Here is a 16,442-nt window from a genome sequence, read left to right on the forward strand (position 1 = left end):
ATGAGGCACTCACACCCCGCCTCTTTCCACAGACCAACATCTGCAGAGTGAGACAGGGTGTAACCTCAGCATCACACCCCAGCACGTGGCTTAGAGCACGGCTGGTTCAGTTAGACTGAGTTACTACATTTAGATTAGCAGAGAGTCGAACTCATTGAGAACTGTGCTAATAGTTCAATAAAACACATTGAACTCACTTCAAAGTCTGGAACATCTTTTACTCAAAGCTGCATCAAGTGGCAGCTTCTGTTATTCCAAATGACATAACACAGCAGGGATGATTGGGGCACCTTTAAAAGATGGCGGCCCGATCTCTGTGGAGCCTGTTGCTGGCTCCATGAGTCTCCGCCCTGCCAGAGTGACAACGTAAACCGGACTCATCCATTTTTTTCTCTCTATGAGGCTCAATATTTGGAGATAAAACTGGTCTGTGCAGTCTGTGCCTGGTTTCAGTCTGAGTCTGACATTTTGCCAAATTGTGATAACATTCCATCTATCGCCTTTGAACAATTAAGGTTCCTCAGAAACCTCTCTTTACTCCATTACAATATATTTGGCTGCAAAATCTGACTCCATTGTAACAGATTTTTCATTGCTGTGGGTTTTGCCTCTAAAATGGCACCTGTGGCATTTGCTCATCTTTGATGCTAGTTGCGGCAGATGTTGTTTGGGTGATGGCATTACCCAAGCAGGGTAAGCAGATTGGCAGTCACTGCGTTATGCTGATTTGATGCCAATACTGTCATTTTAGAAATCATTGCTTTAACTAAGGCTGTTTTCTTAAACATGCACAGCTGAATACACACGTACAACAGCATAGAGAAAACCCCAACAGCACAATTTCAAGAGATCATCAATACTTTCGCGTTAGTTGCTGACTGAAATTCCCATGGCTCTTGCTACAATTTTAGAAGTGTTTAATATTTCCAGAGTTGTTTAAAGCTGCTATAAAGTCTGAAGGTGGTGGTGGTGCTGATGCTTTCAGCAGACATTGTCCTGACTGCAAGGAATCTGCACAACACTTACTCCCAACTTTGGGGCCAAGGGCTGCATGGTACATTTGGTCAAACTATTGGAAGAGGGAGAAGGACTCTTAGGAGACTTTCCACCTAGTATGTTATCAAAGCAATGCCCCTAACTGAACCTGACTGAGGAACAGTGGGCTAGATTCTCCGTTTCAGCGGCTAAGTGTCGGAGCATGTGTGGCCTTTTAAGACCAAAAAAATCGGCGTGAAACCCTCATCGATTCTGGGACCAATGAGGGGCTAGCACCAGCGTTGGGTGAAACCACTGCCTCCCGCGCTGAAAACAGCTGGGTCCCGGGCCGTGCATACGGATGGCTGATGACCTGCAGTGGTTGCGGCGTACAACATGGCGGCGGCCATGCGCGGACCCAACCCGCCATTCCCGACCCCACAGCCCACCCACCAGCCACCCCACCAGTTCCCCCAGCCCTCGCAGAAGACCCCCCCGGTCGAGTGCGGCGGTGCTGGACACAGTCTGCAGCTGCCACACCAGCTTCCCGCACGGCTGAGATCACAGTCCTGCGCCGTCGGGAACTGGCCCATCGGAGGTGGAGCATCGCGGATGGGCCAGCCGGTGACGCACCAATGCCGTTGGAACAGCACGTGGTGTGCGGCGCAATGACGCCATTTCCGAGGGGGTGGAGCATGGCTGACAGGCGTCAGACCGGCTCCGATTTCGCCGTCGGGCAATGGCGAATCCCGCCCAGTGTTTCTGATCCTTACGCTTCACTAAAGTTTCTCACTGAAATCTTGCTACAACTGCAGTCTCAGAACAGAGAAAACACAGTATTGCCAGTGACGGTGAAGGTGACTAAGACCTTGAATGTTTACGCATGGGCTCCTTCCAGGCTAGAAAAGGTGATATTTGTGACAGCTCACAATTCACCATCCAATGTTCCACAACCTGGCCATCATCAGGGCACAGCTGTGAGTAGGACAAAGAAGAGGAAGAAGGGGAGGCAACTAGCAAGCCAGTTTTCAGACAGGTTGACCATTATCAACTCATCAGAGTGTTATTTCAGTAACTGCAACCTCAGCCCCCCATTCGCCAGGTCCTCTATCTTAGCTTCCCTCTATCGTGACCACCACAATGTTGTCTTGGCCGCAGCGGCAAGAAAAAAGCTACCATCAAACCACATTCCAAGCCAAATTTATAAATGTCAAGGAATCGCCCTTGCGTATTCCCTCAGGTCCCGTCTTCCTTGTGTCTTTGTCAGTCCTAGTGCTCCAATGTCGTTCTGTCTCACTGACTGCAGCATGCCTGATGGAATGATTTTCAGAGGTTGAGGCTGCAGATGGTCATTCAGGATAATTCCAAGCAGCCCTGGGCCTTGAAGGCCCACTTTCAGGCTGTATGACCTTGGCATGGGCGGCAGCAGTCTGGGCTGGCAGACAGACACAGGAAGGGCACTGCCATAGTGTCAGTGTGAGAAGATGAATGGTGTGATCTTGGAAGAGGGCAGCTAGTTTTGGTCCTCAGCATTACTGTCGCTCTCCTGGGACAGCACCTCAGCAATCCTAAAAGTAAGTGGAGTTTTCTGCTCCCTCCGCGCCGTGTTTTGTCGTGGCCGAGGCGGCCTTCCATTGAACTGTGGTGGGATCACCCAGTCCTGCCATTGTCAACGGAGTTTCCCGTTGTTCACATCCTCCACCGTCGGGAAGTCCGTGACGGGGGTCGCTGTCATTAGGACCAGAAGATCCTGCTGGCAGGAACTCCTGTAAATCCCCACCCAATGTGTTGGAGGGTGAATTGCTGGGCTGCTGCAAAATCCTGGAAGTCCTTTTGAAAACTGACACCTATAGCTATGCTGGCAGCAGTCTGAGCCTGCAAGGCAACAAGCTCATCTGGTATGACTTCTGTTTGAGCTTCCATTACAGAAGCCAAACAATGGTAACATCTACTCATGCTGCAATGGAACTTGCGGCATTAGGCTTACATCCTGAATAGCTTGCAAGTGCTCGCATGTGCCACTTCCATGCTGCGAAGGATGAGCTTCAAACTCTGCAGAAAGCCTATGCCATGTTTGTGTTGGATTTTCCCTTGCTCCTCATTTCCATGTACAAACCCATCAGTCTTCTTCTGTGGGGTTTCCCATTGGAGTCCTTATCTGAAGCCTCTGCAACAGAACTCTTAGTCAACTTCTTCTGATGATGTGCTGTTAACTGCCCTACCATTGCCTCCTACCCTGACTACACTCCGCCTATACCCAGTGTCTCACCATGTGCATGTCCCATTCTAAACTACCCTCGACGATAGGCACAGTGTCAGTATGTGAGATGGTAGTGAATGAGACTGCATCTCTTCTTCAGTGCGTGCATAGGGAGCGTCCACCAGAATAAATGGGAATATATTACGAGGGGTAGATGAAGTGGGCGATCTTGGTGTACAAGTACACAGGTCCCTAAAGGCAGCAGTTGAAGTAAACGAGGTTGGTAAGAAAACATATGGAATGCTCTCCTTCATTGGCAATGGTATAGAATATAAAAGAAAGGATAGGATACAATATTGGAATTGTATAAAACACAAGCATTGTGAGCAATTCTGGTCACCACATTACAGGAAGGATGTAATTGCTCTGGCGAGTGCAGAGGAAGATAACAAGAATGTTGCCAGGGGTAGAAAAGTGCAGCTACGAGGAGATATTGGATAGGTTGGGATTATGTTCCTTGGAACAAAGAAGGCTGAGGGGTAACTTAATTGAGGTGTACAAAATTATGAGGGGAAGTGATAGAGTGGACAGGATAAAATTGTTTCCCTTGGTGGAGAATTCTAGAACCAGGGGACATAGATTCAAGATAAGTGGCAGAAGGTGTAGAGGGGACATGATGAAGAACTTTTTTATGCAGAGGGTAGTGGGAGTCTGGAATTCGCTGCCCGAGTTGGTGATGAAGGCAGAAACCCTAAATTATTTTTTTAAATACCTGGATCTGCACCTTAAGTGCTGTAAACTACAGGGCAATGGAGCGGGTGCAAGAAGGTGGGACTAGAAAGGGCACCTGGGTGTCCTCGGGCTGGCATGGACCAAAAGGGCTGAATGGCATTCTCTGTGCTGTAAACTTTTTATGGTTTCTAATTAAGAGAGTAGGCAGATTGTCAGTCTGTGTGGAGGCAGATTTGCCAGCACTGTCATTACTTTCTTCATGCTCTTACACCTCTTTCTCTCCCACCATTACTTAACCAGACTGCATTTCTGGGTTTCTGAAAGGAGAAAGGCACAAAAGTGGTGAGGGGAGGAGGGGTGTAGGGGAATAAGAGGTGCATGTTTATAACATCTGCAGCTTGTAAATCGGAAGAGATTAATGGATTAGGGGAATGTGGAATGCGAAGAGGAGGATTAGCTATAAGGATATTATCACCTTTAATGGTTTCAGACCCACTGCTGGTCAAAGCCTCAGTAATGCCCATCCCAGCAATGGCTGGCAGCATCTCCTCCACGTGGATAAGGACATGGACATGTGTCACCTTGTCCTGCAGGGAGAGGGAAGTGAGTCAGCGAGTGTTTGAATGATGTGACTGTCATGTATGCAAGCTGTGAGATGCTAAGTGTGATGCTTGCAGCAGTGCTATGTGTGTGAGGGTGAACTGAAGCTCTGAATATAAATTATGAGTCATGATTGATAAAAGATTGTTGATCAGTGAGTGATGGGATACGGTCCAGTATGTGGGGGCAGTGTGTTTGTGGGATACTGCATTTTAAGATGCGTTCACTGACCCTACTCATGTGAGGTAATTTAAATTATTGTGGCACTGAACAATTCATTGGGGCTAGACCTTTGGAACTGATCACCACTGCCTTCGTATAGTTTGTCTGCAGATCTACTGTGGATACATTGCATCTCACCCACTCTCCCTCTCTTGCACGAGGCCTTCATTGCCTTTTAAAAAACCCTGGAACCTGCTTGTTGTTTTCCAGAACAAACACACTTTCACAATGAAACCCAGCACCTGCTCCAGCCAGAATGCACCTTTGTTTTAAGAGGTACGGGCAGAGTTTAAATAATAAGGGCTAAGTTAAATTTTTCTGGCCTCCCATGATTTTGCTCCCCCAATCAGACTTCCAGCCTCTCAAAGCATGCTGAATGCTGGCAGCATGCTACAACAACTTTTTATTTCCAATGAAAGGGGCAATTTAGCATGGCCAAACCACCTACCCTGCACATCTTTGGGTTGTGGGGGTGAGACCCATGCAGACATGGGGAGAATGTGCAAACCTCACACGGACAGCGACCCGGGGGCGGGATTGAACCAGGTGTGATGATATGATCTGCATACTCGTCTGCCATTGGGCCAGAACGTCGGCTTACCATTGGCCCTGGTCGGTCATGTGCCTCTCGACCGATTGGCCGAGAGGCTGAGTTAACCACGCCTCTATCAACGAGGTATAAATGCTCAGAAGCCTGACGATCGTCCCTTTCCACTGTAGACGATCGCCAGGCTGTGTTCTAGTTAATTAAAGCCTGACATTGGTAAATCACTCGCCTCGCGTGCAATCGATGGTGCATCAATTTAATTAACTACAACTTTGAAGATGGAGTTCCGCATCAAGCCCGAATGCCTCCGCATCAGCCCGCAAACTCCGAACTCTACAGAACTTTTCAAACTCTGGCTGACTTGCCTCGAAGGGTTCCTGGCATCTACAACCACCCCCCCCACCGGGGCACAGAAGCTGCACGTCCTCCACTCCAGCGTGGGTATTGCCGCTTACTCAATAATCGAAGACGAAACAGATTATGATGACGCTATACGGAAGCTAAAAGGACAATTCCTCAAACCGATCAACAGGGTATTCGCTCGACATCTGCTGGCCACCAGAAAGCAGGTCCCCGGTGAGTCTCTAGACCAATACGCCCGGGCCCTCTGTGCCCTGGGGAGAGGTTGCGCCTGTGAAGCGGTGTCCTCTACAGAGCACATGGAGCTACTCGTCAGAGACGCTTACGTGGCTGGGGTGCTGTCTCCTGTGATCCGCCAGCGGATGCTGGAAAGAGATGAACTCATTTTAACGGAGACACTGACTCTCTCCGCCTCCCTGGAGGTCGCAGATCTAAGCGCTCGCACCTATGACCCTGGCCAGGCCGCCTCCTGGCACGCTTCCCACCAGCTACCCACCGCTCCCAGCCTCCCTCAGGCTTGTGCCGCGGGGCGCCCCGATAAATCCGCGGGGCCCCGCTGCTACTTTTGCGGGTACGCTAAGCACCCTCGATGCTGTGAGGCAGCAGTGTACCACCATCTGCTACAATAATTTAAATAAATCAACTACACGCAATGGAAGCAATGGGTGTAGCTGAATCATAGCACTGAAATTCCTACATCCATTTTCAGTGGTACCTAATTTCAGGCAAGGGGTGCAGTGGAAAATTAAACATTTACACTGAACAATAGTGATTAATCTAACAGTCACTTCTTTGACTTTTGTGCTTATGCATGAATGGAAATGAGCAGTTTCCATTTTGAGCACCCAGCTCTGTGTCGGATATAGTACAATTCCGGTGCAGGGTAAAGCTCCCTCTAATTTTGGTTGGTCACAGATGGATCTCAGACACAGGCTGTCACTCTTTGCCTGCTCATCGAAGGTTAGCATAAGCAATGAGAGGAAACAAAAACACATCTGATCAAGCACAGTATCTGAGGTTGGTTAAATGACAACATGCAGCCTTACCCCAATGCAGTGAGCTGGGGGAAACATACTTTGTTCTTCGGTTTGGAGCAAGTGCGTGGACCCAGCGTTTCTTATCACTCCTGCAAAGTAGATTTGAGGACTATTAGAATCAGTAAAATAAATCGCAAGGAAAACAGGAAGACTACAGAGGAGATTCCAGAGGGAATATAAGCTGCTGTACTTAACTCTATATCTCAGAACTGCAGGAACACTTTATACTTTTATCCACAAAATCTCTTCAGCAATGGACTGAGAATCATTCTTTGCTTGGTCAATTACATTTCCAAGAGATATTCTGTGTATCAACATCATTTTATTATAAAGTGGCACTTGATAACATTTCAGCCGATAACCAAATTGGCAGATAGAAGGCATAACGACCCTGTGAATTTTATTCTTTGAACCAAATGTCTGCCATTTCATAGAATCCCTAAAGTGCAGAAGGAGGCCATTCAGCCCATTGAGTCTGCAGCGACCCCGTGAAAGAGCACCCTACCTAGGTCCAATCCCACACCCTATCCCCGTAACTAAGGAGCAATTTAGAATGGCCAATCCACCTAACCTCCGCATTGTTGAACTTTGGGAGGGAACTGGAGCACCGGAGGAAACCCATACAGACACAGGGAGATCTGACAAACTCCACATGAGGTTGGATCTGAAGCCGGGTCCCTGGTGCTGTGAGGTAGCAGTGCTAAACACGGTGCCACCGTACCGCCCCTATTTCTAATAAATGTTGGGAAAATGTGAAGAAGAAGTAATACTGTTCCCTCATAGTCATTTTCATTTGTTTCTTGGTAAATTGTAGTCAAGGTAATTTGAGCATTAGGAACAAAGACGTTGGACGCGATCCATTGGCCAAGCTGCACACAAAAAGCAGCACGTCGTGCGCAACGTGGCCGGTAAATGATGGGAGAGCCCGCTCCTGGGATCCATCCGGCTCGCCGTACCTCATGAGATCTTTCGCGATCTCGCGAGACGTTGCGATGTGAGCCCCGCCCATAGTGGCCGGAATCACTTTTTGTCTCACTCTAATACGCAGTTCGCTAAGGTGACCAAGGCATTGGGTCTCCCAGGGGATCGGAGGCCGCTAGGTGCATGCCCTCTGGGCGGGGTGGGACCCTGGCACTGCTGATACCACCTGGAGGCTAACCTGGCACTGCCAAGATGTCCAGGTGGCAGGGGCACTGCCAGGCTGGCAGTGCGAAGCTGACATTCTTTTGTGCGCCAGTGATCGGGCCCGGGGTGCCCTGTGCACGTGAGGTGGGGTGCGGAGAGGGGGGGGGGAGGGGGGGTGGGGGGGGGGGGGGGGGGAACTCCCTTATAGGTGAGTTGGGGCTTTGGGGGGGGGGGGGGGGGATTTGGGGTCGGGAAAAGGCATCCCAAGCCCTTCACTGAGGTGTTTCGGCAAACGGGGCTCCGCAGCACAGGAAATGGGACTAAATGCGGCCTCGGCTCTGCATTCTCCCTGAGGCCCCATATGTAACCGGAGTTGTGTTAAATGTGAGCACCAGGAAACATGCAGCTAAACGCACTTGCTATTGGACATAGTTCCCATTTGGTTCGAACCCACCCGTTAGCTGTGATAGGAGAATCATTATTGATGCAACATAACTAAAATGATGATTATTTTTTTAAGATAATTGGCTGCAATTCCAAATAATATGGTCTTTAACTTAACTACAGACAGCAGGGGCGAAATTCTCCGACCCCCAGCAGGGTCGGAGAATCGCCTGGGGGCGCCTAAAATCCCGTCCCCGCCATGGCAGAGATTCTCCGCCACCCGGGAAGTGGCGGGGGCAGGAATCTCGCCACTCCGATCGGAGAGGCCCCTGCGGCGATTCTCCGGCCCGGATGGGCCGAAGCCCCGCCGCTGGGAGGCCTCTCCTGCCGCCGAGGTTTAAACCACCTCTGGAATGGCGGGCTCAGCGGCGCGAGTAGGCCCCCGGGGTCCTGGGGAGGGCGGGGGGCGATCGAACCCCGGGGGGTGCCCCCACGGTGGCCTGGCCCGCGATCGGGGGGCCCCCCCTCAGACTCCGGGCCAGTGCCCTGGCTGCACTAGTTTCTTCCGCGTCCGCCACGGCCTCCGCCATGGCGGAAGCGGAAGAGAACTCCACATCACGCATGCGCCGGCAGTGACATCAGCGGCCAGCTGCCACTGACATCACTGCCGGCGCATGCGCGGACCGGCGAAAGCCTTTCGGCCAGCCCCGGTGCCGGGGGCGCCGGTTTTTTGCGCCGGTCTCCTGGTGGCAACCGCTCCGGCGCGGGGCTGGCCCCCAAAGGTGGGGAGAATTCCCCACCTTTGGGGAGGCCCGACCCCTGAGTGGTTGGCGCCACTCCCCTACTCCGGGACCCTCCGTCACGCCGGGTAGGTGAGAATGCCGCCCCAGTTCATTTAACTGTTATAGTTACAGGAGACACACTGGGCGCGATTCTCCGCTCCCCACGTGGCGTGGGAGATTCGGGGGAGGCCCCCCCGACAACATCCACGCCCCCCTTGCGCCCCCCGCGATTCTCCACCCCTGCTCGGCAGAATAGGTGCTCGCCGTTTTTCATGGCGACCGGCGATTCTCCTACCCGGATGGGCCGAGCGGCCTGCAGTTCGCGGCTGTTTCACGACGGCGGCAAACACACCTGGTCGCTGCCGTCGTGAAACGGGAGTGAGAAGCCCGTTTGGGGCTTGTAGGTGGCCTAGAAAGAGCACCACGACTGTGCTCGGGAGAGGACAGGCCCGCGATCGGTGCCCACCGATTGTCGGGCCGGCATCCAAATTGGACGCACTATTTCCCCTCCGCCGCCCCGCAAGATCAAGCCGCCACGTCTTGCGGGGTGGCTGAGGGGAAAGACGGCCACCGCGCATACGCGGGTTTGTGCCGTCAGCGTCATGATGTCAGCCGCGCATGCGCGGGTTGGAACAGGCCAACCTGCGCATGCACGGTTGACATTATTAGGCGCGCCGGCCACGTCATTCTCGGCGCGACGCCCCCGTGGCCGAGATTTACGGAGCGCCGCTCCTAGCCCCGCCGGGAGGGGAGAATAGGGAGCGAGGAGCGGCCTCCGAGTCCGTCGTAAAACTCGGCCAAGTTCACGACGGCCCTCCCGATTTTTCCCGGGAGCGGAGAATTCCGCCCATACTTTCTCCATACACATACAGGAGACACATACTTTCTCCATCCACAGTCACTAGTAACACAGACTTAAAAAATATTGGGTGAACTGTGGTACATTCATTATTGCACTGCTCAACATGGTAAGACTTTGATTCTGACAGCAGAATCAGTGTTGGGTCCACTGGGATTTCAAATCAAACAGATTTGAGACGGATTTTAACAGCAAAAGCTTTTAAAGATCTTCCATCTTGTGTATTATTAGAATATCATTTGCATAACCTTCTACTGAATAACTGTCGTCTGATTTATTTTTGCCATGATTCCTTTCCAGATTAAGTGAGATGCAAGCCAGCCCTGCTGTTCTCAAAGATATTTATCACATTCACAAATAAGTAACTCAGGAGGAAAAATTATATGAAGAGATTAATTTTGCCAGATGGATGTCACATCCCACAGGCAGAAGTGCTAAAGAATCACAGCTGCACATTCTGATATGGTGAAGCGATGAGCAACCTTGAGGTAGCATGATCCACAGCCCAGCAACGTTAATACACAGCTTTATAGGCCCAATTAGTTGTTCGATATTTAGAGTACCTCATAGCAGAGATTTAAAAAAAGAAAAATTATATATGCTAGCAACTTGAAATATGATGAAGAATGTTGGAAATACAAAAGGAGATTCTTTGTCAGGACAGCTTTGACTAAAGTCCCTGTCAAAAATATTAGCTTACCTATTCTCTCTGGTTCTCTGGTGGTGGGGTTGGTGTTGGATGGAACTAACTTTCTGCCCATGTTATTCGGGAAGATTGGAAGGATTCCCTGGAAATTTGGCAACCTTGATGTACATTTCCAGCAAATGTAATCTTTTATTTCTTGCTACTTACAATGACTTTGCTTTCAGCATATATTGGACCTCTCGGTCATTGTTGTTCTCCAAGAGTCGCAGCATGAATATATTTGCAAGTGCCTGTCCCTGGTCCTCTAGCTCTTGGACCCGAAGGAGGCCTCGAAGTGCGTAGTCAAACACTTCATATCTGTCACCGCTAGAAGGAAAAAAACATCACACTTAAGATCCAGATTCTATCTTTGAAATTAGCCAACAAAAAAAACCTTGGACGCAATTTAACAGAAAACTTTCTATGTGTCATTTTGGGCATGATTCGCAATGTGTTTCCCAACGGCCACATTAGCGAGCACATGGCCCATAATTAATGGCACTTAGTGCCGAAAATGAGCCCCCACGAGCTTCTCGCCATTATTGGCTGTCTAGCCATCTGATTCGCCAGACCTCTGCCTCAGAGGCTTGCTACTAACAAGGGGGAAGATGCTTTTAAACGCTCCCTCACCACTTACTCCAACCACCATATAAGCATGGCAGCATGCAAACCTGCTCCTTGCTTTGGGGATGTCATCCTGGACAGATTTCTCAATGCTGTGGATGTGAGACGGGACATCAGAGATCTGAATCCTCACCCCTATGAGGAACGGGTCCTGGAGATTGTGGGGTTGACTGAGGAGGGAGCAGTCACTGACAGTGAGGTTGGCCTGCACTGCGGATCCACTGCCCCTTCATCCAGATGACCTGTTCTCAAGTGAATTGTTCATGTCAGACAAAATGATCCTTACCTCTCACTAGTCGCATGTCCATTGTCTCGCAGGAGCTCCATCTGATGGGGCCAGGACATCCAGAGTCATCCCCAATCCTCCCACCTAAGGGACCACCTGGGAGGAGAGCTCTGAGGAGACCACCATCAAGGTGCCACAGCAATACCCCCATCTTCCAACAGTGGTGAGACACACAGATTATTGGTGGACAGGCTTCTGGGGTACAATCTGGTGAGCACTACACTTGCTAATGCACATCAGGTGGAGGCAACAACATCCAAGAGAGTCAGCAGTCAGAGGTCTGCTGGATTCCAGGACTCTGCTGAGTCCCAGTCAGGTGCCGAGCCTTTGAACAATGTTATCTCAGAGCTGATGCATAAGCTTGGTCATGGCCAATAGATTCAGGAGGGATGTCCAAGACATTCCAACGAATGGAAAGCCGATTGGATGAGTCCCAAAGGTTTAGGCCGCAGGAGATGATGCCGACAATGCGTGGCAGGAGATGATGCCAACAACACTGCTAGGGTGGTAACCGCAGTAGAAAGCCTGCAACACAAGGTCAGCGTCGTTAGTGGTGGTGTCCAAGGCATGGCTCAGTCTGTGACACCCATGGCTAAGGGCCTCAACATCATGTCCCAGTTGCAGGTGGGCATTGCCAGAGCACTGCGGAGCATGGCATTATCATTTAGGAGCCTCACTGAGGGTATCAAGGGCAGCGGGCAGAACAGAGTGGCACAGCGATGCCTGTGTCACTAAACAACACCCGTGTGATTTCTCTCTGGGGAGTTGGATAGTTCCCAGGAGGCCGTTTCATTCGACTTCAATCTTGCGAATGAGTTGAAAATTCATGCAAATTGGGGTTAATGATATGCCCGCCATATTTGGATGAGATCCGGAACTCGCCATCGGGAGCGCGCCGGTAAGATGGCAAACTGATTCGCGCCTGGCATGATTCTCAATTTTCACCTTTCCCTCTATTTAACCAACACATGCAGATCCGTGCTGGGCACAAGGCAGTGGTTAAATTACACCCCTTGTAAACAAACCATTGTATACTCACACACATACTTTTGTGGCAATACCTTTCCAATACCCCTTCCATCAGAAACTAGAAATTCTTGATAATGCAGCAGCCAGAAAACCAGATTTCAAAATTGACACAGTTTGGACAAAAGCTTCATTTCTTCAAGAAATAAACCTCATAGAGCAGATATAAGCCACATGACATAAAATCACCCAATATTGAATTTAATTTTCTCCACATTACCAATAGCTTTGATATTTTTGCAATGACTCACTAGGAATGTTTCTTGGTTATTAGGAAAAGATCATTGAACAGAATCAGGTAGACTGGCTTGAACAGTTTCTTCTTCCGAAAGGTTCGTGTTGCTTTCTGTCCTGACATTTGTTCCAGTTCACCTTCTTTCAGCAGCCACCGAGACTGGGAGATAATTGGCACAGCCTGGGAAGAATACAGACATTGGTTAGATGTAATTTAATAATTTAGATGTAGAATAATAAAATAAAGATCGTCTATTCATCCCTCTATGGTTACTGGTCAAAATGCTTAATGATATTGATTAAGTGGAATCTATTGTTCCTCGTGAGCCTACGCTGTTACAATTAAGGAATTCCGTTAAAATTTTGCAGTAACATACATTTTATATTATTTTCTACAGTATAAAGAGCTCTACAGTATAAAGAGCAATTTTATCATCTGTTTTTACATATAATTCTAATTTTTAAATTTTGTTCCTCCAGTCGACACATTGCATTATGTTCTGAATTGTTCTCTCAAGGTTATGTATACTGGATCAAACATACAGAGTTATTTATTCTTATAAAGACAAGAGTCTATTTTTCTATTCATACCTTGATTTTAAACTCCAGTTTCTTCTCAAAGTTGATCAGCTGCTCAGTTCTACCCATTTTTTTCACACGTTCACTACACTCTTTGATAACCTTCAATGAGAAGAAATAAATCGATAGATTTTTGCAGTCAGTACATCTTGGCATGATTATGTTTGGAAAATACCAAGCTACTGATGTCCTGTGTCACTTAATTCTTTGTCTTTTTCTATCTCCTTGAAAGATTGGTTTAATCTGTAACCGTGTGTAAAACAATGTTTCTATAAAGCTGCTTTATAGAAGACCAATTAATATTAAATTGAGAAGTTTGAATTGACAGATACTACAACCAGAACTAGAGGTTGGCATGCTGGTATTTTAGTTTCTGCAGTTGGGATATCCCTGGAATTATGGGCGGCACGATGGTGCAGTAGTTAGCACTGCTGCCTCACAGCTCCAGGGTCCCAGGTTCAATTCCAACCTCGGGTCACTATCTCCGTGGAGTCTGCATGTTCTCCACATGTTTACGTGGGTTTCCTCCGGGTGCTCCGGTTTCTTCCCACAGTCCAAAGATGTGTGGGTTAGGTGGATTGGCCATGATAAATTGCCCTTTAGTGTCCAAAAGGTTAGGTAGGTTTACTGGGTTACGAGGATAGGGTGGAAGCTTGGGCTTAAGTAGAGCATTCTTTCCAAGGGCAGGTGCCGACCTGATGGGCCGAATAGCCTCCAACTGCACTGTAAATTCTATTCTAAGTAATTAAAATGAATCCGTGATTGCATCCTAGACTGTGGGCAAGATCTTTCAACTGTTCATGCCAGTGAGATCTTCTGGACCCGCTGATGACGGGCCCCCGCTGCGGGTTCCCAGCGTGGAGCGACTTTGATGGGAAATCCCGTTGACAGTGGCGGCACCGGAAGATCCAGCTGCCGACCAATGGTGGGCCACCTCCTGCCGCTGAGAAATGTGCCACTGAGAGGCCAGAGAATCTCGGCCTCTATGTAGATTGAAAACACATAGAACGGTTCCCATTTTAAGTGGCTTAAACTCTTGGGCTGGATTCTCCGTTTGCCGACGCCAAAATCGTGAAATGTGATTGCCGGAGAATAGCTTCCGACGCTGAAATCATGGTAGGCACCCGTCTGACCGGCACCCCCAAAATAGACTAAATGCAGCGTTCACCGTGTGGGCTGAAAATATTGTAGGCATATCGTAAGCGGGCCGACACCCGATGCTCCGGGGCCTCCGATGGGCCGATTTCCCAACAGCGTCGTTCACTTGTGGTTATAAAAAGCGTGAACCCTGGCGTCCTGGCTGCTGAGAGAGAGGAGGTAGGAAATGGAGTGGAGTGACTGCGGGCTGCTGGCCCGGACACCGGCCGTGCTGGCTGCGGCGGGGGGGGGGGGGGGGGGGGGGGGGGGGGGGGGGGGGGGACAGGCCAAGCAGCCATTGCAGCGGTCATCTTGCTGACCACCCTCCTTGGCCCATGGTCCTACACAGTGACACCAGTCGTATGGGTGCACCCACTCCCGCACCCCACCCCTTGCTACAATGCGCCCCACTGCCCCCGAACACCCCACCAACCAGCTGCCACCCACCGGGGGAACACCCAGGGCAACACTGGTAGCACGGTAGCATTGTGGATAGCACAATCGCTTCACAGCTCCAGGGTCCCAGGTTCGATTCCAGCTTGGGTCACTGTCTGTGCGGAGTCTGCACATCCTCCCCGTGTCTGCGTGGGTTTCCTCCGGGTGCTCCGGTTTCCTCCCACAGTCCAAAGATGTGCAGGTTAGGTGGATTGGCCATGATAAATTGCCCTTAGTGTCCAAAATTGCCCTTAGTGTTGGGTGGGGTTACTGGGTTATGGGGATAGGGTGGAGGTGTTGACGTTGGGTAGGGTGCTCTTTCCAGGAGCTGGTGCAGACTCGATGGGCTGAATGGCCTCCTTCTGCACTGTAAATTCTATGAAAACACTCACGTCAACACCCAGTGAGGGCCATGCCAGCCAATGGTACCCCTGGCAGCAGGGACAGGTGCCAGGGCCGGGGGCACCGAGGGTGCCGAGGTACCTGGGTTGGGGGGGGGGGGAATGTGTGGGTGGGATCTACAGTGCCAACTGGGGCCACCATGTAGCGCATGGAACCTGGATGGGCACGGAAGTATGCGCCATGCTAACATGTTGGCCTTTCATCCCCTGCAGATAATGGGATTTGGACATCAAACCGGGATACTGGCCGCCATGGTGATGGCCACAGCTCTGCAAGATGCCCTGCGGCAGCGTGAGTGGAGGCCGCTCAGAGAGGAGGCGCAGGCTGCAGCAGAGGAGTGGGCTGCAGAGGGGCAGGTAGGAGCTGCTCAGGCTGGGAGGCCGGCCGCCCAACAGACCGAGGAGGAAGAGGAGGTGCCAAGGGGGCATCGGATGAGGCCCTGCGTGTACTGCAACCGCATGTCGTTCGAGGACCTCCGGGCCAGGCATGCAGATGGAGACTGCAGATGAGCAGAGGGACTGTGAGATACATATGCCAGATGATGGCACACCTGGCACTGCGAGGATATGGCGGAGGACACTCGCTCCCAGTGATTGTCAAGGTGACGGTTGCCCTGAACATTCATACAACGGGGTCGTTCTAGTCGCCAAGTGGGGACCTGGTGCACAGATGCACACCTGCAGATAACAGGCCGCTGTACACCAACAGAAAGGGTTTCCATGCCATGAACATCCAGCAGGTCTGTGACCAACAGATGCGCATCATGCACGTCTGCACCCAATACCGGGGGAGTGTGCACAGCGCATTCATCTTGGCACACTTGGTGATCCCCAACATGTCTGTGGCTTACCACCTGGCGGGAATGGTGCCAGGGGCACCGTGCTGCCTACTCACCCTGGCCTCCCCGAGGAGGTCATGCAGTTTCTTCCTGCACTGGATGTCAGTCCAGACATATAAATTACAGACAGGTGGTAAATGGTAGAACAAAGGAATCAAATGAAAACATCTCTAAATCCTGGTGTCTTCATTTTCTGACCTTCTGCACAAATGGTACAGCTAAACATACCCTCACAGCTCCCTGTTGGAATATCTTATTAGGTGCACTTATCCCACACAATTATGGGGCTGGATTCTCCGTTTCTGAGATTAAGTGGTGATGTTGGCGTGGAAACAGTGATGTTTTACAACAGCAAAAAGGCGTAACAGCTGTA

General features: G+C 50.3%; 1 protein-coding gene across 8 annotated transcripts in view; it reads right to left on the reverse strand.

The window, feature by feature from the left end:
• ngef (neuronal guanine nucleotide exchange factor) overlaps nt 1–16,442 on the reverse strand; it is a 122,083-nt gene that overhangs the window by 8,482 nt on the left and 97,159 nt on the right. For all 8 annotated transcript variants that reach the window (XM_038816469.1, XM_038816470.1, XM_038816468.1 and 5 more), the window contains 4 exons: nt 13,270–13,359; nt 12,696–12,859; nt 10,677–10,835; nt 6,683–6,762 (listed from right to left, as the gene is read on the reverse strand). In XM_038816469.1, the coding sequence (XP_038672397.1) occupies nt 6,683–6,762; nt 10,677–10,835; nt 12,696–12,859; nt 13,270–13,359 (493 nt within the window). The remainder of the gene's footprint in view (nt 1–6,682; nt 6,763–10,676; nt 10,836–12,695; nt 12,860–13,269; nt 13,360–16,442) is intronic.

This window comes from Scyliorhinus canicula, chromosome 13, assembly GCF_902713615.1.
Source record: "Scyliorhinus canicula chromosome 13, sScyCan1.1, whole genome shotgun sequence".
Lineage (NCBI taxonomy): Eukaryota > Metazoa > Chordata > Chondrichthyes > Carcharhiniformes > Scyliorhinidae > Scyliorhinus > Scyliorhinus canicula.